Source organism: Elephas maximus, chromosome 8 (genome assembly GCF_024166365.1).
Source record: "Elephas maximus indicus isolate mEleMax1 chromosome 8, mEleMax1 primary haplotype, whole genome shotgun sequence".
NCBI lineage: Eukaryota > Metazoa > Chordata > Mammalia > Proboscidea > Elephantidae > Elephas > Elephas maximus.
Window position 1 is genome coordinate 89109377 of NC_064826.1, and position 24979 is coordinate 89134355.

The following is a 24979-nucleotide window of genomic DNA, read 5'->3' on the forward strand; positions in this document are numbered from 1 at the left end:
GCACAAAGGTTAAGTGATACAGCTGCTAACCAGAAGGTCGACAGCTCAAATCCACCAGCTGCTCCTTGGAAACTCTACGGGGCAGCTCTACTCTGTCCTATAGGGCTGCTATGGATTGGAATCGACCCGACAGCAACAGGTTTGATTTTTTTTTAAGAGTTAACCAATAGAACAAAATATGTGCCAGGCGCTGTTCTAAAGTTTCACATGTACTACTTCATTTAGTATTTACAACAGCCCTATAGGGTAGTTATCATTATCATCCCCATTTTATAGATGAGAAATCTGAGGCACAGAGAAGTTAAGGTTAAGTAACTCACCCAAGGTCACACAGCTTGTCAGAGCTGGAGATGAGATTTGAACCCATGTACTATGTCTTGAGATTCTGTTTTTTTAGCCACTATGTTATACCACTTCTCATGCATAATTTGTATATGATATGTAATTTCCTGAGGCAAGGGTCTCAACTGTGACTGCTGGCCAAGGCTGCTGTGTGTCGGTGAGTGGTGTAGGCAGTGACTCAGCATCCCCCACATCAGAACTGGAATAATTCTGCTTTATATTTGTCACCACGCACACGTCCAGGAACTCTGGTGAAGACATTACAGAGTTTATTTTGCAGGAAAATGTTTCCCCAAAGAAGGCTGACTGCAAGAGCTAGTGATGGCAGGAATGAAGGAAAAACGGATGGTTTTGTCAGATTACAGAACTCATTTTTTGGATAAATTAGAGAATGGAATGCTGACTTTGATGCTAGCACCACCCTCAGCGTGGACTTGTCCACTAAGACACTCTGCATAAAACAAGGGAGCACTGGCATTAAAACAGTTTGGTACATGTGTCAAAGTGAGTCATTTGCCAGGTTTATCTTTAGTTACAGAATCATATTGATCATTCCTTAGAAATATGAAACTTTCACTAGAGGGAGGAGTGGAATGGAAAAGAGGGCAGTGTCATGAAATGTCCTGAAGTCAGTGTCTTCTCTGTAGAATTTGTAAAAAAAAAAAAAAAAAAAAGGATGATGACAAAACAAAACAACCAGTTTCGGTAGGAGCTCCAGCCAAGGAAGCACTGCCTCACGTAGAGGTAATTGTACACTCATGTCACGGTATTTGAGAATCTGGGGATTTAGGGTGCTGTCGGGACCTTTCCATCACAGATGTCAGAGGTTTACTGTAATCACCCAGAGGAAAAATGCTATACTGGTCTAGTGGTTTGGAATCTAAAAGACCCAAGTTCAAATTCCAGCTCCACCACTGCTGAGTAACAGTTTCTAGTTTCAGTTTCCTCATCTATAAAATGAAGATGGTATCTCAGCCATAATAAATAGATTATTTAAATAATTTTAAACTCTCCTGCTTTCTTCATAACACCTTCCAATCAAAATGAATTCCTGAGAGTTGTTCATGTGCAAAAATATAATTCACCTTAAAATGGATTCAACTTATTGAAAATTTACCATATATAAGACGAGCTGCACAGAAAAGGAAATGAATTTAGGTAAGAAGTATCATTTTTGTTCAAAACTGTCTTAATATAGATGTGTTCAACTTTGTTGATCTTAAGTAGAGTGGGATAAAGAGGATTATAGTTAATATTTGGGAAAACAACTGTGAGGTCCATAACCTTAAACGTTTAGGAAGGCCAAACCTCACGGTAGGTGCACATCACTTAGGAAAAACATTATAAAACTGGCTCTAATGATTGCAAGATTCACAATCTTTCCCAATCCACCTAGGGTCAAGACTTTTCTAAAAACAGGTTTCATGCTAATCCCACAACCTCCAAGGGAAAAGAGAAGGGAAAGAGACCAGAAATGGTAGATACAAGTTATATTTAGAATCCCATGCTGAACACAGAACTAACAGATCCATAGAAGAAAGGCAGCAGGCTTTGCCAGGCCATAAATTAATTACCTTTAATGGCCAGGCTTAGGGTAAAAGCAAGTAGACTGCAAACTCTTCCCTATCTGCTGCTTTCATTCTGGTATTTAGCACTAGACTTAAAATCGCTTTTAATCAGTGAGAAAGACAGTTGTTTTTAAAACAGTAACAGGCTGCAGGGAGAAATTTCCTCTGATATTCTAGGGAATTTGATCTTTGGCCCTTGCCGTGGAATAATCCTACATATGCCTGTCTGGAATAAACGGCCAATCTTTTTGTCCCTTTTAAATCAATAGGCTAAAGTTCTCCAAAGGTTAAAAGAAATAATTTCACCTACCGTGTTTCCTTTTAAAACTTCACTGTATAGAGCCAGCATTTACCTCTTTAATTTAATGAATCAAGCAAACTGAACACCATAAAACACAGCAAGCCTACAGAAATAGGGAATCCAAATTATATTGTGCTATGAAGTATTATGAAGTAGAATTATACGGGGTTCATTTTCTGTGAATCAAGTACAACTGCCCCATAGGCTTTCCAAGGAGCAGCTGGTGAATTCGAACTGCCAACCTTTTCAGTTAGCAGCTGAACTCTTAATCACTGCACCTCCAACCCGTTGTGAGTGAATCGATTCCAACTCATAGCAACACTACAGGACAGAGCAGAACTGCTCTATAGGGTTTCCAAGGAGCTCGTGGTAGATTCAAACTACTGGCCTTTGGTTAGAAACAAGCTTTTAACCATTGCACCACTAGGGTTCCTTAAATATTGTGCTAGAATCGTAGACTATAAATGATCCACCCTCGCTTTACCATTTTCAAAGCTTACTTTAGTATCTCCTTAGTAACTTAGAAAAACAGATTTTTTTTTAATGACCTCTATAATATATTAAGTTTTAAAAAAGGACCGGGGTGGGGCGGGGCAGGGGGAAAGAACCAACCTATTATGGTAGCCATGAATCTTTCCAATGGCTGATTGGGTCACCTTGGATGCCAACAACAGTAACTCATGAATCTGTTAGTCATTAAAATATTGGTTAAAATGGTTAAGCTAATCTAAAAAAAAGTCATTTAAAAAAAAAAAAAAAGAAGAAGGAGAGAGAGAAAGTTTCCCAGTATATCTTGTGGTCTGGAATTTATCCTGGTATCTGTGACCGCGAGTGTGTGAGTACGTTCGCATGTGTTTCTTTTTTCTAACATTATCAGCATGAGAAGCAACTAGAAATGTGCTGTAGATTTTTCAGAAGTCAAGACAGCTGTGACAGCTACAGGGTTTCATTTATAGACACTGACACTGCACATTTCAGTACATATCAGACACAAAGGTTAAAATATGTACATATTGTTCTCCAGCATGAAATCGAAGCAAGGATCATAACTCTTGACAGCACCAAAATGTTACACTTATTTTTTTTAAGCTGTTGTTTATGGTATAGCTAATATAACTTTTTTACAATGATATATTTTTATAACACACATAAGCAAACAAAAAGTCAGGTATCTAATAAAAATGCATCCATTCTATATGCAAAGCCTCAGATAAACTAGAACTGGTGATAAGAAAGATCCGAACTGTTTATTTTTATAGTCAAGTTGTCTCGCACAGCATAGGTACATATGTTTTCCTTATAACTAATATTAACACACATAAATGTCTACTGCTCAAATCTTCTGACACCTCAGAGTTACTGCTTGAGATGAATTAAGGCCATAGACCACAAATTCCTTAAATTTCCCCAAATCTGACTACATGAAGAAGACTCACGAACATCTCCCTGTTTGAAAAACTTATTTCTATATGACACATCTTTTTTAGAGTCTATTTGAGTATATTCAGTACAGCACTGAATAATCCTTCTTGATTTTTACTCCTGATAAGCAATGAAAGATTGTTATTTTATAAATCTTGAGCACATCAGATTTTAGTAAGTCAAAAGACGAATGAAAAATGAAAGAGAAAAACAAAGCCAAAAATCCTAAATCCTTCCTGACTAGAAGGCATTCCCCTCCTTACCCCTAAAAGAAATTCATTCCTGCACATCTTGTTTGAATTTAGCTTCTGAAGCTTGTCTTGTGCCATCTCTAGAACAAGTCAGGCGGCAAGGTACAAAGATATGACTACATGAATAAAAACACATGACCAACGTGGCCACTGTACATACAAAAACAAGATGAGACAGAAAAGCATTAACTGTGGAGTGACATATCACTTGGATATATATGTTTCTGCATTTTATCATAAATGTTCAATCCAAAAGCTACTGAAGTATCTGAATTCTCCTTCCCCTGCTATTGCAAAATATGGTAACGTAATTGGAAAAAGCTAACGTTTTAGGAGCAACACGCTGGCATTACTTTTCAGTTCTAGAAGATTCACTAAAAGTATTCGACACATTAACACTACACAATACAGTCAGCAACCCTACAACGGAGGGTGAGACTTTCCTGCTAATACAACACCAGGTTCTTCCGAGAACGTGCCTTGAACAGATGCTGGGCTTGAGTTTAACTTAGGAAGAGACTGCTGTTTTTCTTTTATCCCCACCTACTCTTTCTTACACCAGCCACAGATGATTTACAGTATTTTTATTACAAATATAGTAATGAAACCTCACTTTGTGCAGATTGAAGCGGTGATGAGGGAATTGGGGTGGTTTGGTGATGGATGGAGGTGGGGAGTGAGATACAAAATTCTATTCCTGACACAAGTGAGAAAAACACAATTAAAAGCTGACTCTGGATACAGAAAGTTACTCAGGGGTACTCCGGGAAGGCAAGAGCACGGAGGGCGTATGGATATCTGGCTACAACTTTCACAACATGAAGTCTGTGCATTGCCATTACGCCTTTTCTGAGCCTCAGTAAATGCAAAGAGAAGCAGGATAACACAGTCTGTAGTGATCGTTACTGGTGGCCAAATCTCTCCGGTGGGAAAGGCCAGTTTACTTTCACGCTTTTATATTAGTTGAAACTTTTTGAATAAACAAAATTCTTATGAAACTCTCAAGGGATAATCCTGACCGTCTGACCTTCCCTTGGTACCCTGCCTGGGAAGTTCTTTCCAGGTCTTTCTTAATTCCTTTAAACATCTGTGGATTCTGATCTGGTAACTTGCAAAAGAAGCAGTATAAGCAGCAAAGACGAGGTAGCAGCTAAACCTTCCAGCTGCCCAAGTTTAGGACAAAAAAATGGATTGGGGCATCCAGTTTAACTGGCAAGATCATGAGATTTCACGTGCCTAAGGAATTGGGCAGGAGCCCTAGTGGCGCTATGGTCAGGAGTTCGGCTCCTAACCAAAAGATCTGCAGTTCAAATCCACCAGCAATGGTAAAGAGCTATGCCTGCTAACCAAAAGGTTGATAGTTTGAATCCACCAGCTGCTCCTTGGATACCCTGTGGGGCAGTTGTCTTCTGCCCTATAGGGTTGCTGAGTCAATGGAACAATTTTGGTTTGGCTTAAAGAACTGGACAAGTCAGGGTCTACATTAATTCTAAACCAAGAGGCTAGAAAAAGCCTAATTCCCGAAGAGCATTTGTTATTACCATTTCTGGTTTTGGGGAAGATGGGAGGAACATAGGAGCCCTAGCGGTACACTGGTTAAAGCACTTGGCTGCTAACCAAAAGGTCGGCAGTTCGAACCCACCAGCCACTCTGCTGGATAAAGATGTGGCAATCTGCTTCTATGAAGATTTACAGCCTTGGAAATCAGTTTTATTCTCTCCTATACGGTCACTATGAATCAGAATCGATTCAATGGCAATGGGTTTGATTTGGTTTTGGGGAGGAAAGGGACTGAAGAGAGGAATAGAAATCAGCCAGTACACTTCCCTCTCTCTGGTTCCCCATTATTCTAGAGCCTTTGTGATTTTCACAGATTGATCACAAATGGTGAAAAGGAAGAAATCAGAACAAAAGGTGATCTTTATTCCTCAAAAATCACCCAAAAGTAGCCATTAGTTCCAAACAGAATGACAAGGGACTCCACACTTTTATATGAATGATTTGACTCCATACTTTTATATGAATGGTTTGACTATTTTTCTAAGGCAATTAGGGCTATACCACCTTGGCTTGAATCTGGATCTCACATTCAATACGCTTTTTGGAAGGAATTCCAGAAGAAAGCTTTTTTCTTTATATGTTACCTTTCTGACTATGTCATGGCCCTGATACGTGAAAAGCCACGAAGTTCATCACACTAGTATTCCATAAATTCCATGTACTGATTTTTTGCTTTATACTAAATTGGCAGAGATTCGTAACATGATAATCCTAAATGCCAGCAAGGAAATGGTGAAAAAATATTCTTGTTCACCACTACGGGTAGGAATAAAAACGACTATATCCTTGAGAGAAATAATTTGACAATATGTATCAAAGAGTGCCAAAACCCTTTAATCACAGTTCTAGAAACATGTCATGAGGGAATCACAACATCATTTATTTTTAACAATGAAAAATGGGAAGCAATCTAATGACCAACAATGGGAAGTAGTGAATAAACTCTAGGTATTAACACTGCCAAATGATTATTTAAAAAAAAAAAAATTAGAAACCAAAAATGTTCACAATATAGTTAAGTGACAAGAGTAAGTGATAAAATTCTATATATGGCATGATACTTATTTTGTGGAAAACATAACAGGAAAAAGAAAAGACTACAAACAAATACCCTAAAATATTGACCATGGTTAACTCTGAGAGGTAGATTTAAGTGATTTTCGCTATCTTCTTCATTTTGCCAAATTTCTACAATGATGGTATCTTGCTTAGGTAAAAAAGAAAAAAATACGATTTTTTTGTTAGGTGCCATTGAGTCAGTTTTGCCTCATAGTGGCCCCGCCCCTTGTGACAGAGTAGAGCTGACTCGCAGGACTTTCTAGGCTGCAGTCTTTATGGGAGCAGACCACCAGGTGTTCCTCCTGCATAGCCACTGGGTGGGCTCCAACCACCAACTTTTCGGTTCGCAGCTGAGTGCCTAACCCTTGCACCACCAGGACTCCTTATTGCTGGTGGGAGAGTAAAATGGTTCACTTCACAGAGCTGTTTGGATGTTTCTCACAGTTAAGCACATATCTATACTATGGCCCAGCAATTCCACTTCCAGGAATATACCAAAGAGATATGAGTACTATACACACAAAAAGACTGGTACAAGAATGTTCATAGCATCTCCATTTATTTTTTAAGCACATTAAGTGCTTAGCTGCTAACTGAAAGCTCAGCTGTTCGAACCTACCAGTGGCTCCATAGGAGAAAAGACCTGGCGATCTGCTTCCATAAGGATTGCAACCTAGGAAACCCTATGGAGCATTCTATTCTGTCCTATAGTGTCACTATAAGTTGGGATTAACTCGACGTCATACAACAATGACAAAGCCCGTCAACAGGAGAATGGGTAAATAAATTGTGTTATATTTGTATAATGGGATAAAATATAACTAATAAATAAAATCAAGAATAGAAATTGTAGTAATACAATGACAAGAACATGAATCTCAAAAACATGTTGAACAGAAGAAGCCAGACAGATTTAAATAGAAACTAAAAGGAAGATCACCAGAAATTCCTGATTAATTTGCTTTGCTATAGCCAGTACTATTCTTTACATTTTTAGAGTTAGTTCCATAATTTATAGTTCATGCAACAAACTTAATAACTGCTGGGAGAGATGACAGCAATGAGAGAAGCTCTGTTATTTTGAATGTTAAAAAATAAAAAAGCTTACATTAGGTACACTTCTAGAGCCAGGACCTGGTCTTTTGTATTTAGCATATTTAAGGGGGTGCAAGGGTGTGCTGTGACCTAGAGAATTAGAAAGTGAAGGGTTTAAAAATAGTTTTTCAAGTTTGTATTGAGATTTTTTGACTGATAATATACACAAATATGCACATGCCCCTTTAACTCCAGAAAATAAAACCTTGATACCTTAGCCCTTGAGATAAATACACGGCCAAAGACTAGAAAGCATTTTCTTTTAAAAGGTAGATGATTGGAACTAAATAAATGAATGGTTGCACAACATTGTGAATGATATACTAAATGCCACTGAGTTATTAACCATTTTAAAGTTAACTTTGTTAGGTGAATTTCATCTCAATTAAAACAAAAGGTAAATGAGCTAAGAGTAAAATATGCCTCTATTATTAAAAAAGCACTCTGGCTTTGGGTTTCCAAAAATATGGTTGCCATCTTGCAAAGATTAATGCAGTATAGAAACCAGCCTTTCATCGTACCTGCTTGGCCCAAGAGAACTGTACATCACTGAATCTGGTTGCTGCTGAATACAACAATAAAATGGGCAATAAAAAAAAGAAGGAATGTTTGCATGTGCACAGGACTAAGCAACTGCCCAGCTAACTTGCTTGAGGTCTAGATAGCCATTCCAAAAACGAAAAAATAAACTAAGTGGCATCAACAATGGAGTCTTTTTTTCCTGTTAGTCTAAAATACCTAGGCATCTGTCCTTGGCACATGCTCCCTAGGAGTACTATAGCACTCTTTCTCTGGGCCTAAGGATGATGACACAAGTTATCCTATTCTACTAGCCTTAGTTTGGGCAAAAGGCAAACTTGGGAGTATCTGACATAAAGATGTGAGCACACAATTTGCCAACGTACCACTGTGTTTTCTGAGAGGAACAACTATTGACTGTTACTGACCTATCTCAACTTGAAAAGCGCGACTAAGTCTGCTAAGCCTGGTGCAGTCAAGAAAAGACGTGTTGCTGAGAAGGCAGGGAAACTTTACAAGCTAGATCCAACCTCTGGTCTTGGCATGCCGAATCCTATCTCATTAGGGGAGAGATGGACTTGGCCAAGAACTGACTGTACGCTGGCCCCACCATCTGTAAATTACATGGACTCATGTTGTCACCTAAATCTGCAGGGAGATTTTGGTGATCACAGAAGGTGGAAGCTGCCGGGAAGCCTTCTCTGCAAATCCTTCTGCTTGTTGAACACCAAGTTTACAGCCTTAGCAACAGTGCAGAGTGAACTGATTGTCAAGGAAAATGCATTAACTCGCATCAGGAAAGAGGAAAAAAAACCCTGGGATGGGACTGACATGAGTGCAATGACTGGAGACTAAATTACCACCTGCTTAGTGTGGAATCAAAAATCTTCCTCTCTTGTTTGGTTTTATCAGCAACTGGAGACAATGACATAAAATACAAGCTAGCACTTAAATTATTCAACTCTAGTAATTCCACATGGTCTGCACGTGTGAATAAAGAGCTTTATGTCTGTAAATTCTAAGCTGTAGGTTTTTAAAGGCAATGTGTATGAGGCAAGACAGTGACGTTGGACATTAGGAGGTATCTGGGGTATACCTCGATTCCCAGCCAGGTTTTTGAGAGAAATCATTTGACATCTTTTTACTTTAGTATCCAGGCAATTGAGAATAATGTTACAAACAGGGATATACAGTGAAACTATGTGGGGGTTCATGCCCCAAGTCTGCAATTTACTAGCCATGTGAACTTGGACAAGTCACTGAATTTCTCTATCATTGTAAAAAATGGAGTTAAGAGCAACCTTTTAAAATAGAAGGTAGGCTCAAGTGAGAAAAATGTATGATTTCATAAGAAACTGGGATACCGGGAAGTATCTGTGAAAATTCTTTGTGAAGCATACAGGTTTATGAACATTTTAGTTTTTATTATTGCTTCTGTCATGGCCTACCTCACAGGGCAGCATGATGATGTATAAAATATGTGAACGATCCTATAGAAAGTCAGGGTATTGGTATGGGGAGGCTCTCTGGCAATATGAGAAAGGGCAAAGACTATGGAATTGCATAAATTTGGGTTCAAACATTCCTCTAAAATCTTGGCTACTTAGTAACTGTGACACCTAATTCAGGTGTTCTTAACGGGCGGGCTTGCGAACCCCAAGGTATAGAATCCAAGGGGGTCTATGAATGTGGGCAGAAAAAAATTTACATCTTTACTTTCACTAACCTCTAACTGAATTGTAGCATTTCTTTCAATTATGAATGTAGGCCAAGTAATCACAGTATTTTAGCAGTATCTATGACTTTGCACCCATAGCAGTCAGATATTTTGATAGCATAGTACAGCAATTGCAGTTATCTTGCAATATTGTTTATAAAAATTCAAAATTACGGAAGTTGTTAACTCAACACCTAAGCATTCTTATTTAACGCCTCAAACGTACTACTATATCACAAATCTGTGATTTTAATTGATTTTCCTTGTGATCTTATGTATTTCAGCTTACAAACTTAAAAGACATTATTTTGGGAAGTAGTCCACAGGCTTCACAGTTTGCCAGAGGGGTCTAAGGCACAAAAAAAGGTTAAGAGCTCCTGTAACTTCCCTGGGAATCCATTTTGTTAAGTGTTTTTTTTTTTTTTTTAAAGGAAGATAACAGCTATGACACAGGGTCAGTGTGAGGACCACACAAACAAAAAACAAGCCAGTTGCCACTGAGTCATTTCTGACTCACAGTGATCCTTGTGTGTGTCAGAGTAGAACTGTGCCCCACAGGGTTTTCAATGGCTGATTTTCTGTAGGTACATCACTGGGCCTTTCTTCTGACGCACCTCTGGGTAGACTAGAATCTCTAACCGTTCTTTTAGCAGCTGAGCTCTTGGTAACCATTTGTACCATCCAGGGACGCCACTGTTGAAGATTACAGATGACATAATATAATAAAGTGCCTTGCCCAGTGTACCACACATAGTAGGTACTCAACTAACAGAAGCTTATCTGTTGAAAATCATGAGAAAACAGAAGAAATTTTTTTATAACTATGTATTTCATTCTTAACACAAAGATTCTGACAAAATTATCTCTGGTCTTTTAAGGTTTTTAGGGTAATGTTTTCCTATGACTTGACCGTCTTCATTTGTCAGGGCTTGATGATCTTGTGGGTTGTTTGGGACAATACAGCTGTGTGGATGTTAGTTCCTAAGTCCAGACTGCTATCGCTGGCAACAACCTCTGCACAAGCCAGAGGTGAGAAGCTCTGGGGAAAAAAGACTCAACACTGTGACTAAGAATGGGGAGGTCTTTCAGGGGACAAGTGGCTGACCTGGTTGCACTGCTCGGAGCCAGCGGGCAAAGTCTTGGCCAGGGTGGAGGAAGTGAGAACAAGTTATTTAGAAATTGGGAACATGGAGCTATTTTAAAGCTTGCCAGTGAGGGGGCCTTCAAATGGGGGACTAGTCTTTAGGCTCCGCATAATGAACCTCAATGTGAGAAAATTAAGTAATGTTTCAACTCTGGTCCCAAATCAACAGTCTCAGCAATATGAGAGTATCCTGCAAATGGAGTGCGCTAGAGCTACGGAGGGAAGATTCATGGCCTTCTTAATTAACTCCGAGGTGCTGCACATAAGGGGAAAATGATAAATCAAGTAGATTACTGCCAGCGATCTGAATTTCCAAATGAAATAAGAGAGGTATAACGCCTTGAGTCATTTTGTAAATGTGTATGGTGGGGGTGGAATCTCCAAGGTCATCCCTTATATAATTTGCCACTTTGTCAACAGTCCCTTGATTTAATTTCGTACCACGTACAAAGTACTTGCCAGACAGTCAGGTGTGAAGAGGCAGGAGATGGAAAGGTGAGTAAAACACACAATGGGATGGCAACACAATGCACACACCTATGAAACCGCAATCCTTATTCACGCACTTATTCAAAACACATTTGTTGAGCACCTACTGTATACCATGGATTGTCCTAGGTGCTAAGGATCCAGAGATGACCAAGATGGACATAGTCCCTGCCCCCATGGAGTACACATTCTGGTGGGGGAGACAGGCGCTCTACAACAAAACAAATAACCAGTGTGATTCCAGGCAGCAGTAAGTGCTATGAAGGGACAGTACAGCAGTGTAAGGTCACAGAGAGGGATGGACACAGAGAGATGGACAGGGTGCTATTTAAATTGGTGGTCAGGGAAGGCCTGGTGTGCAGGTGACACTGACCAGGACCCTACAGGAGGTGAGGGATGACCTGGGTGAAGCTCCAATGGAAGGAGAGGATCCTAGCAGAGGGCAGGGCATGAGCTCAGTGTGACCACAGAGCAGGAGCTGTGGCTCTTACTGGGGGGCAGTTAGAGGTAAGGTTGGGCAGTAAGGGGCACCCAATCACAGAAGTCTTTTGGCCATAGTACAGACTTTTGCTTTTGTTCCATGTGTGATAGGAAGTCATTGGTAGGTTCTGAACAGAGGGAGGGGGATCTGACTTAGATTCTACTAAAATACGAATACTAGCAAAGCAATGTTGGCCAGTAGAATAAAAAAGGCCTAATTCACATGGCAAAGGAGCCCTGGTGGTACAGTGGTTAAGTGCTTGGCTGCTAATGCAAAGGTTGGTCGTTCAAACCCACCAGCTGGCTCCACAGGACAAAGATGTGGCAGTTTGCTTCTGTAGAGATTTACAGTCTTGGAAATTCTGTGGGGGCGGTTCTACTCTGTCCTATAGGGTTGCTATGAGTTGGAATCAACTTGATGGCAATGGGCTTTTTTTTTTTTTAATTAATCCACATGGCAGCATTTTTATTAGTGGCAAAAAACACAAACACAAAGCATAATTGAAAACAATCTGAACATCAATCAATACTGGAATGGTTAAATAAATTGTTATAAATCTATATCGCAGAATTTATGTAGCTACTACACAGAATGAGTTAAAGCTACTTCTGTTGACTTGGAAGGGTGTTAACGTGAAAAACAAAAGAGAGAGAGAGTGTGTGTGAGTGTGTGCAGTACAGACAAGAGGAAGAAAACTGCAAGCTGAAGGGAAAAACGGAAGGTTTTTATACATGGCCCTAACAGACTGATAGGTTTCGATAGACCCTCTGGTTGATGGCAGCTGGTAGACAGGTTGCAGTGGAGAGAATGGAAACAGTCGGGGAGATTAGTGAGTCCTTGGGACATCCCCAAACTGGAAGCTAGAGCCTTAAGGGAGGACAGTAGCAGAGGAAGCATTCAAGAGGCAATCTGGATGCAGATATTACAGATTTGGTGCCTGATTAACTGAACTGAGACTGAGGGAGGGAGCTATAGTGCTGCAATTGTTAAAGCACTTGTTTGCTAATCGAAAGTTAGTGGTTTGAACCCACCAGCTGCTCCTTGGGAGAAAGGGGTGGCTGTCTGCTTCCATAAAGATTGGAAACCCTACGGGGTAGTTCTACTCTGTCCTATAGGGTGACTATGAGTTGGAATCGACTCAATAGCAATGGGTTAGGTCTAGGTTTGGGTGGGATGGAGGGAAACAAATGGCCTGAAGATACTTAACTTCAAGTTTCTAAAACTAATCTGGGTAAAAAAAAATCTGGGTAGATACCATTAAACAATACAATGAATCAAAAAAAGAGGAGCCCTTTTGGAGGAGGGTATGAAATAATGGGCCAGGCAATGGATAAGTTGAGTCTGTAGTGAATGTTCAAGTACCAACAGGTACTGGGAAGATGGCAAAGAGGATTGGAGGAAGCAAAGGATTAGGGGTTGGGGAGTCTTCTCCACAGAGGTGCTAGCTAAAGTTATGACAACAGAGAATACAGACAGAAAAGCAAAATACTAAGACTAAAGCTTAGGGAAAAGTCACCATTTGTGTCAGAGAGGTAAGAGGGGAACAGGTTAACAGGCATGATGGAGAAAGTAGCCAACTGCATATATAGGTAGATCAAGTAGAGCTAAGTCTCAAGGAGGATATGGTAGTTACCCAGGAAAAGACACCAGAAATGAGAAGGGAATTCTTAGGATGGCTGAGACCTTAGGATATAAGTAGTGTGACTAAAGGAAGCTGGGGAGAGGGGGCTTGAGGCCACAGGGATAGCTGTTGGGTGCAAGCAGCGGTGCCAGCTTTGAACAAAGGAGAGAAAAAATGCAGGGAACATAGGTGAAAGACTCAGATGAATTTAAGATGAAAAAGAGGAGAGTTGGGACCATTCACTGAAATGACTACTATCTTCTGGAGCATATGCTAATGAAAGGATCAGGAATTCCTTTGGGAATTAGACTTTAGTGGGAAACATTTAAACTGGTAGTGTGACAAGGTTCGCAGTGTTTCAAGTTGAGTGAGAGGATCATGGAACAGTCATGAGTGTCTGGCTGCGGTTGAAAAGGCTGTATTTGTAGTGGTACATCGCACTGCTATGAGCATTCCTGTGGTGACTCGGCAACCAGCTGCGGAGTCAAGAGGTACTTGTTAGGTTTATCTGAGGCTGAAGATTGGAGTTAATCAGCTGGCAAGGTCATGAGGAAAAGGGAATTAATCTAAATTGGTAAATTCAAAGTTGATATTCAGCAACCTTCCTAGTGTGAAGGCAAATCAAGGCAGGAAGGGCTGAGACTCCAGAAATCTCAAGGCTAATATGGTGCCATGGAGAGGGCACAAAAAGGTGAAACACCAGAGACTGTCACCATGGGGAAACTTCACAGTTTGGGATACTGAAAGTATATAGCAGCTCTTGCTTAGGACAAAGCCCAGGAAATGGGTTTTTATACATGAAAAGGAAGTACAAGCCCATTTCTAGATAGTTTAGGTATTACTCAATCTCTAATGATCTGTAATAAGTTTGAAGATTTTGAAAAAACTGTATGCAGCTTCGAACTGGGCTCAAAGATGCATAAAAAAGATCAGTCATAAATACCGATGGTTGTACCTAAGAAAGACTTTTTTAAAAAGGCCCGATGTGATTTGAGTTGTCTAAGCAACCTTTTGTAAAATGCTAATTGCTCTAAGATACCAATAAAAAAACTAATAGTAGAATGCAAATAGGTAAGTTGCACAAGGAAGCCCAGTGTCTAACAAGTGAATTGTATCACTCAGCTCTGCCAAGTCACCTCTCCTACCGGTGTTCTGTGCCAGTTAACTCTGTCAGAGCAAGATAAAATGTCACACAAAGGCTCTATTTCCAGTGTCCCTTGAGAGTACATGGTCTTTGCGGAACACAATGAGCAGGCCAATTCAGGTTAGAGATATTACAAGGAAGATTTGGCAAGCAGCCATTCCGTCTTGTTTCAACTGATGTCCATAAAAACATAGGCTAAGAAAATGGTAGCATGATGTCTGGTGTTTGAGACCTAACAGCATGCAACATGTTTATGGCATACATTGAGGCCACAAACTTTAGTCTGGAGCTGGAGCACACGGCAGAACTTCAGATCTGGTAGACAAAGGAGGGAAATTGAAAAGCATGTCTTGTACTGTAATAAATATGACTGCTCTCAGAAGACCACAAACAGGTGGTTTTATGGAAAAAAAAAAAAATCACTGCCTATAGATAAAAAAAAAGTTCCAGACTTGTTTGTACAAAATAAATAGAAGGCCTGTGCACACTTGGCTAATTGCAACATTTTTTATGAGGCTATGACTGAGTGTAATCTGGCAAAAATAAGTCTAACTGAAATAGCTCAAGAGTGTAGCTTTGGGGGATTAGATGAGGTTTTGGAGTGGGGAGAAAAGTGAAAAAAGAGGAAGAAAGGTTTCATTAAGCAGTCTACATTCTGGTAAAAGGAGGGGGGAAAAAAAGCATCCAGGCATTTTATTTTCATTCAAAACAACTTCTTATTTAGAATATTTTTCCTTTAAGTCCTTGAATAGATTCATAATTGCTTCTTTCAAGTCTTTGTCTCCTAAATCCAACATCTGGGCCATCTCATGGAGGGTTTTGACTGCTTTTTTTTATTGACTAAGGGTAACATTTTCCTCCACCACTCGTCTCTCAGTTTGTTGTATTGTGGTGGCTTACATGTTGCTAGGATGCTGGAAGCTATGCCACTGGTATTTCAAATACCAGCAGGGTCAGCCACGGTGGACAGGTTTCAGTGAGGCTTCCAGACTAAGACTAGGAAGAAGGATCTAACAGTCTACTTCTGAAAAAAACTGGTCATGAAAACCTTATGAATAGCAGTGGAACATTGTCTGATATAATGCTGGGAGATGAGCCCCTCAGGTTGGAAGGCACTCAAAATACCACTGAGGAACAGCTGCCTCTTCAAAGTAAAATTGACCTTAATGACATGGACGGAGTTAAGCTTTTGGGACCTTCATTTGCTGATGTGATATGACTCAAAATGAGAAGAAATAGCTGCACATACTCATTAATAATCGAAACCTGGAATGTGTGAAGTATGAATCTAGGAAAACTGGAAGTTGTCAAATATGAAATGGAACACATGAGGAATGATATTTTAGGCATTAGTGAGCTGAAATAGACTGGTATTGGTCATTTGGAATCAGACAGTCATATGGTTTACTATGCCTGGAATGGCAAATTGAGAAGGAATGGCATCGCATTCATTTTCAAAAAGAACACTTCAAGATCTATCCTGAAGTAAACGCTGTCAGTGATAATATCCCTTTGCCTACAAAGACCAGTCAACACAACTATCGTTCAAATTTACACACTGACCATTAATGACAAAGATGGGAAAAACTGATGATTTTTACCAACTTCTGCAGTCTGAAATTGATCAAACATGCTATCAAGATGCATTAATAATTACTGGTGATTGGAGTACAAAAGTTGGAAACAAAGAAGGACCTGTAGTTGGAAAACATGGCCTTTGTGCTGGAGATTGCATGATAAGAATTTTGCAAGACCAACAACTTATTCATCAAAAACACTTGTTTTCAACAACATAATTGGTGACTATACACATGGACCTTGCCAAATGGAATACACAGGAATCAGATCAACTACATCTGCAGAAAGAGACAATGAAGAAGCTCAAAATCATCAGTCAGAACAAGGCCAGGGGCCAACTGCAGGAAGCTGAAGAAAATTCAAAACACATCTACAAGAGCCAAAGTATGACCTTGAGTATATTCCACCTGAATTTAAATACCATCTCAAGAACAGATTTGACGTACTGAACACCAATGACCAAAGACCAGATGAGTTGTGGGATGACATCAAGGACATCATAAATGAAGAAAGCAAAAGGTCATTAAAAAAACAGAAAGAAAGGAAAAGACCAAAATGGATGTCAGAAGAGACATCAAAAGCTGCTGTTGAACATAGAGTAGCTAAAGCAAAAGAAGAAATAATCACGTAAAAGAGCTGAACAGAACATTTCAAAGAGCAGGTCAAAAAGAAAAAGTATTATAACGAAATGTGCAAAGACCTAAGTCAGAAAAACCAAAAGGGAAGAACACGCTCGTCATTTAAGCTTAAAGAACTGAAGAAAAAATATAAGCCTTGAGTCACAATATTGAAAGATTCTATGAGCAAAATATTGAAAATGCAGGAAGCCTCAGAAGAAGATGGGAAGAATACGAACAGTCACCATACCAAAAAGAACTGGTCAACGTTCAGCCACTTCAGGAGGCAGCATTCTGATCAATAATCGATGGTACTGAAGAAGAAGTCCAAGCTGCACTGAAAGTATTGGCGAAAAACAAGGCTCCAGGAATTGACTGAATATCAATTGTGATGTTTCAATAAATGGATGCAATGCTAGAAGCACTCACTCATCTATGCCATGAGATTTGGAAGACAGCTACCTGGGCAACCAACTGGAAGAGATTCATATTTGTGCTCATTCCAAAAAAAGGTGATCCAACAGAATGCAGAAATTATTCATTATTAATATCACAGCAAGTAAAATTTTGCTGAAAATAATTAAAAAAAAATAATTGCAGCAGTACACTGACAAGAACTGCCAGAAATTCACCTGAATTCAGAAGAGGATGTGGAATGAGGCATATCACTGCTGATGTCAGATGGATCTTGGCAGAAAGCAGAAAATACCACAAAGACTTTTCCCTGTGTTTTACTGACTATTCAAATGCATTTGACTGTGTGGATCATAACAAATTATGGATAACATTGCAAAGAATGGGAATTCCAAACACTTAATTGTGCTCATGCAGAACCTGTACACAGACCAAGAGGCAGTCGTTTTAACAGAACAAGGGGATAGCAAGTGGTTTAAAATCAGGGAAGGTGTGCATCGGAGTTGTATCCTTTCACCATACTTAATCTGTATGCTAAGCAAATAATCCAAGAAGCTGGACTACATGAAGAATGTGGCTTTAGGATTGGACTCATTTAGGACTCATTAACAACCTGCGATATACACATGCCACAACCTCGCTTGCTGAAAGCAAATAGGACGTGAAGCACTTACTGATGAAGATCAAAGACTACAGCTTTCAGTATGGATAACACCTCAACATGAAGAAAACAAAAATCTTCACCATGGGACCAATAAGCAACATCATGATAAACAGAGAAAATGTTGATATTGTCAAGGATTTCATTTTACTTGGATCCAAATGAAAGCCCATGGAAGCAGCAGCCAAGAAACCAAATGACATATTTATCAGGCAAATCTGCTTCAAAAGACCTCTTTAAAGTGTTAAAAAGCAAAGATGTCACTTTGAGGACTAAGGTGTGCCTGACCCAAGCCATGGTATTTTCAATCACCTCCTATGCATGGGAATGCTGGACAATGGGTAAGGAAGACCACAGAACTGATGCCTTTGAATTATGGTGTTGGTGAAGAATACTGAATATAACATGGACTGTCAGAAGAGCGAACAAATCTGTCTTGCAGGAAATACAGACAGAATGCTCCTTAGAAGCAAAGATGGAGAGACTTCGTCTCACGTACTTTGGACATGTTTTCAGGAGGGACCAGTCCCTGCAGAAGGACATTGTGCTTGGTAAAGTAGACGGTCAGTGAAAAAGAGGAAGACCCTCAACAAGATGGATTGACACAGGCCTGCAACAACAGGCTCAAACATAGTGACAATTGTGAGGATGGTGCAGGACTGGGCACTGCTTCTTTCTGTTGTACACAGGCTCACTATGAGTCGGAACCAACTCAATGACAGCTAACTACAACAATAACAATTTCCCGTTTCTTGTAAGTCTAGTAATTTTTATTATATATTAGACATTGTAAATTGTTACATTCTTGTAAAGACTATTTTGTTCTAGCAGGCAGTTAGTTCAATTTCAGGCTGATTATGCTGAATTTGTGTAGGCCTAGATACATGTGTTATTGGTGCAGATGTGTGGAAAGTCCTGTGTTTCCCAAGCTCCTCTAACTTGTCAGGACTTAACCTCCAAACTCTCTCTCCTCTGAAGATCTTATGGTATCTTGGTTTTGGGCATCATTAGGATGGGTCTAGAGTAGGCTATATTCTAGTGCTTGGTCTTTATTTCTAATGTGAGATCTTTCTGTTAAAACTCTAGTTATTCAGCCGAGATAACAGTGTTTCACCACTTGCTGGGTTGGAATACAATACTGCTCCTAGCAGTGTCTGACCTCTGGTATCTCTGGGTCCGTTCTTACCCATGTAGCAGCCAGTCTCTATAAGACTCACAGAGTCTTATCTTGAACAGAAGCAGCCCACCCTTGCCATGGACATGTGAAGGACCCTCACACAGACTTTTGGGGCCCCTCCCTGCATAGAGCTCCCTCACCTCTAGCTCTCCATCCTGCAGATTCCAGTGGCTTTAGCTGCTCCAGCTTTGATCTCTGCCTTCTTAGCTCAGTAGGACTACCGTGTTGTGCTTGGTCTAGCTCAAAGCACTGTAGTCAGGAAATTATTCTCTCAGAGTGAGCCAGGCGATCTTGGGGCTCACCTCCTAATTTCCCTTTCTCTAAGGACTGCATTTTATGATATCTTTATCTCAGTTATTCATTTCTAGGGAGTCATAAACTATTAATAAGCTGTCTTGTCACCTCAAGGCAGTTACCTGAACTGTACATACAATAACCTGCAAGAAACACCCAGATACAGTCTAGTGCTTCTCCCTGATCTTTTTTATCGAGACTCACCTGACTTCACTCTGTAGGTCACCTACCTTCTGCCTCATTGGGGAGACATGGCAGAATATAATTTCCTATAGGCTCACTGTACTCCATCCTTTCTCTCTCATCGATCTGAGATGCTGCGGTATCCTTCCCCACTAGAGCTGAGGGAGGCCTGCTATGCTGGGATTTGCCTGAACCATCTACCCAATTTTGTGGTAGCCAGAGGAGTTACTGGTCACCTCTCTTATCGTGTTTTTAGCTTCTAATGTCTCCCACCCTCCAATTATCTAAGGCAGAATAATTACTCCTGAACCCATATTATTTTTGTCTGTATGTCTCTCTGCCCAGCTAATCTACTTTTCCAATATTGGAGAGTCTTTCAAATTATCCTTTTACTTTTACAAACTAGTACTTAGTTGATAGCCCAATATGTCAGGTTATAGAAGAGTTAGAAACACCGGTCCTGGAGCCCAATTGTGTAAGTTTGAACTGCAATGCTCCCTGTTTACTTGCTGGAGGATCTAGGGCAAGTTACTTAACTTCTGTGTCTCAACCTTCTCAGCTATAAAATGGAGATTATTGTAGCACCTCCTCTCATATAGTTACTGTGAAGAATAAATGAAATAAGCAATGTAAAATGCCTAGCATAGAAAGTGTTTTGTAAATGTTAGCTCTTACTAGTATTATCTCTTCTCTATACTTTCACTCAAAACCTTTTTTCCCCCCACTTGCCCTTTATACTTTTTTCCCAGGTGTATAAATATTACACAGACTAAGCAATTAAATTTCTCATTATATAGACTTGTCATTGTTAGTTAATCATGACCTCACATTACAAAATTAACAGAACTTCCTAACCTTAAAATTCATATTTTTCCCCAGCATTATTCCTATAACCTTCATTAATTCAGTTTCCCCTCATTCTCATCGAACTATCTCTTTTTTGAAATTTGTTCAGGTGTTGTACCACACTGATTTTTAAAGAAATTAAAAGATTTTTCTTTCCATCTGTAAATATCTATTATGTTTAACTCATTCTACAGAGTAGAACAATTCAAAGTAAGTATAAATAAATGTACCAATTTCTACTCAACTATTTTCTTATAATCCAAAATGCTAGTTTGATTTAAGAATGCTAACCCTCTTTTGATTGCTCAGTCAATGTTATTGCCAAAGAAAGCTTCATCTCAATTTTGAAATGCCCAAGTATACACCAAGGTTGTATAAAAAGATATATGAGGAGAGAAATATTCATTTTTTCCCTGTCTTCACTGTTCAGCAAAATTAAGTTTAGTTTTTCCTCTGAGATTAAAAAAAAAAATGCCCAACAAATAAAACGTTTTATTTCTTTGACCTTTTTTAAAAACTGGTTCTCTTTTCTGCTGTATTCAGGATATTGCTGTTATGCTAATTTTCCTTCACAGTTGTCGGGGTTGTTAATTGCCATTTAGTTTGCGCCGACGCACGGTTGCTCCATGTACAACAGAACAAAATACTGCCCAGTCCTGCTCCACCTTCATGACTGTTGATATCCTCAAGTCCAGTGTTGCTGCCGTTGTGCGCTCCTTGGAAACTCTATGGGGTGGTTCTACTCTGACTACAGAGCTGCTGAGTCGGAATTGACTCGACGGCAATGGGTTCCAAACTAAGAGGCTCACAATCCAGCCCTATATCAGACAATATTCTGTTGTGATTTGGAATTTTCATTGCCCAATTTTCAGAAGTAGATTGCCAGGCCTTTTTCCTTAGTCTAGAAGCTCCACTGAAACTTGCCTACCCCATTGTTGACCCTGCTGGTATTTGAAATACCAGTAGCATAGCTAGCTTCCAGCATCACAGCAATACCCAAGCCATCACAGTACAACGAACTAACACCACACTGGCTTCACTTGAATTTTAATACTGTATGTTTCCCTTCTTTTATCATAGGCCCGCCAAGACTCCTTTTGAGCACATATTTCACTATGACCAAGCCTGGCTTCTTTGCAGGTGTGGGTTGTCCTGACTTCTCATTTGTTTACTAGGCTTCTTATTTAACACCTACTAACAAATACCCATTGAGTGTATGTTAAGTACTATGCCATGAATGTGGTAATGTTCTGAAAGGCATTCTAAGCGAGAAGGCTGATAGCAAACTAGGGGCTTCCATACACAGACCTCTTCACTTAAAGATCACTAGTAAATGTATTGATCTGCTACATTTGTCCACTATTCTATCTCTTCATCTGATGAAGTCTCTATTTTCTCAGGCTTCTAAATGCAATAAGGTGGCCAGTTCAAGGCTCTTCTTCTCTAGCTCTAACTTCCAGTTTATAGGAAATACAGGAGATAGAATAACATGCCAAATGACATCTTGAAGAGACAACCAAAAGAAAATCCAGAAGGTGGGAGCATTACGTGGGACAAATAGCTCAACTCTCCATCAAGTTATCAATAAAAGGGACTGTGCCAGATTAAAAGACCTGAGGGACAAGGCATTCAGGTACAATGATGTATGTTTAGATCAGCTGGGGAAATTTGAATATGATCTGAGCATTAGAGAAGATGAAAATTTACTAAAATGGAAAGGTGGAATCATTGATTAAAAACAGCAGGTTGCAAAACATTAGGTACAACTTGTCATTGAAAAGGAAACCCTCGTGGTTAAGAGCTATGGCTGCTAACCAAAGGGTCAACAATTCGGATCCACCAGGTGCTCCTTGAAAACCCTATGGGACAGTTCTACTCTGTCCTTTAGGGTCACTATGAGTCAGAATCGACTCAGTGGCAATAGGCATGGTTTGGTTGGTTTCGTGACTGAAAACTGTATGTATACACACACACATATATATGTATATATGTATTCTCAGAAAACTGAAAAATATGTGTGTTAAAGTGTCAGCAGTGGTCATATCTGAGTGGTGAGAATGTGATGTTATTGAAAAAAATTTTTTTGCTTGATTATATTTTGTAACCTTATATAATGTCTATATATGGCTGTAATAATAAAAGGCTATTTTAAAAAATGACTCACTTTCCCCCAGAAGCCTTATAGAAGAAATTTCATACCCATTAATCACACCCTGATTCTATAAGATTCTGACATATTCTATTGCACAGTTTACCCTAAAAACTAATTGCACTTGATCAGGTTCTCTGCGTGTGGCCCTTGTCCCTATACTTTGAGACTTCTTTTGTATTCCCAGATCACGCCTGGTGGAATATTTATAACCTTAGTGAATATAATACATATGTAATTAATAGATACTTGCTGTCCAACATGGCAAAAACATTGACTGGAAGAATGAATGTGAAAATTTCATAAATTCTTGTTAAAATAAGGCTCAGTATTACACGAATGTATCTATACCAGAGAAGACAGGAGCCACACTATTAAAAAATCTTAGTATTAATATCACAATCCATAAGCCTATTCATCCTATTCCACAATATTAAGCTAGTTAATATATATTACAGTCATATAATTCTAATGTTTAATTAAAAACTTTTCAAAACCCTTGCTAATTACGGAAAATACAGGCTCTGTAAGATACTCAGAAGGTATATACATCTTTATTTGTATCTGATGTGATTTTGAAGGTGTTTTACTTAAATAAAAAAAAAAAACTTTCCCAAAATTGTATGTAATGAATATGTATTCACTACAGATAATGAGACTATTATGAAGATGAAAACATTACAGGTAATGAATACTACGGATATTTTGTCTCACTTCTTGGGAAGGCTGATACATAGGAAATCCAAAGGAGACATGCAAATAGATGTTTATGTTAATGAATCCTTTCTAAAACATGCTTTTTTTTTTTTAAAAAAAAACCTTTTTTTTTTTTTTTTTTTAAGGAACAGGTAATTGAGCGCCAGAAAACCCAAACAGGTGACTTTAATTCAAAACTCTAGCTAGGCAAGAATTAAATAAATTTCAAAAAAAACTATTAAAATGAAACAGTACAGGTAATTCATTCTCAGGTTTCTACTTCAGACCTTCAGGTCTGGGACCCAGAGACCGGAATACTCTTCATCTTATATCAAAAAGATCAATAGAAATTCAAGAGCTGTGAGTTTTGCATTCTCATTAAAAGCTAGTTTTGCTTTTACTTTGCCTCTTTTATTCTTGTGGGGTGTGTTTTCTTAACCTAAGTTGGTTTCAGATTCTTTCCAAAACTTACTGTCTCCTTAATTATTTGAGTTGGCCGAACAGGAGGTCCTCTTTCAGACCTGATATATCAAGTTCTGAACGGTTCCCTAAACTTGGGCTCACACGTCCAGTTTCAGTGAAAACTCATGCTACTCCATGCAGATGGGGCCAGTTGGTGAGAATAATGTTTTTGGTAAAAGATGAACGGTTATATTCTGATACATTCTGATATTCCAACAATGTTTTGAGTTCATAAAGTACCTTTTGCCCTAGGGTTTAAAAGTTTCACTCAAACATAAATCCATTAATCCCCCAAACAGTCCTATGAAGTCAAAATAGCATATTCTAGCTCTGCATACAAAATGCTTCCAGAATGAGCTTATAAATCAGTCATGTTTTCAGCCATATGTACAGAGAATTACAATTCTACATGCCCCTAACAGGAAAACACGGAAATACCATACAGAGGTTGCTTTTTAAAATGTTCTCATGCAAACATTTTAAAGCTGAATAAATTTTTTCTGCTGTTAAAAAGATACATTTTAAAAGTAAATATGTGACAGATAGGAGGTTGCTATAAATTCTGAAAATGACTTACCTATTAATGTAACTCAGGGCAACATAGGTTGGCTGCTGTAATTCTTGTTTTTCTAAAACACGTGGATCAGTATCTGTAATAAAAATGCAATTACGATTTTTCAGCTTTTGCATCAGAATATATGAGGTTACCTAACATAAGCTAACAGAGTCTAAACAGAGAGAAAGATTAAGTTTGTATACCTCTTTGTAAAGAAAACTCAGTCAGCAAAGCACAATAATTTGTTCATTCGTTCATAAATAACAAGATATTGCATTACTTTTCAAGGGAATTCCAAACATCAACAGTGATAAAATGCCCATCTGTCACACAAACTCTTGCACAATCCCCGTCATAAATATTGGTTTTCACTGCTTACAGTTACAATGTTGGCATGGTTTTCGGTGGTTAATCGGACCAAGAAAGAAAGTCTCTGTTAATTATGATCATTTCAATGCTGGAACAAATTCGTTGCCATTGGAAAGCTCCATCAATTTGAAATTCTACTGAGTATTGTTCGTGTTCACTGAACACTTTTCTGGGTTTGGATTCATTTTCTGGAAGGCAGCTTCTTCTTAAATTTATAATGAGTTTATTATAACTTTTCTAGACTCTCAGTCAGAAATTCTCATA

At 39.0% G+C, this 24979-nt stretch overlaps 1 protein-coding gene across 1 annotated transcript in view; it reads right to left on the minus strand.

Moving 5' to 3' along the window:
- Positions 1-24979, minus strand: part of JAZF1 (JAZF zinc finger 1) — a 371846-nt gene that overhangs the window by 134965 nt on the left and 211902 nt on the right. The window contains exon 2 of the mRNA XM_049893335.1: positions 24368-24440. Coding sequence (XP_049749292.1) covers positions 24368-24440 — 73 coding nt within the window. The remainder of the gene's footprint in view (positions 1-24367; positions 24441-24979) is intronic.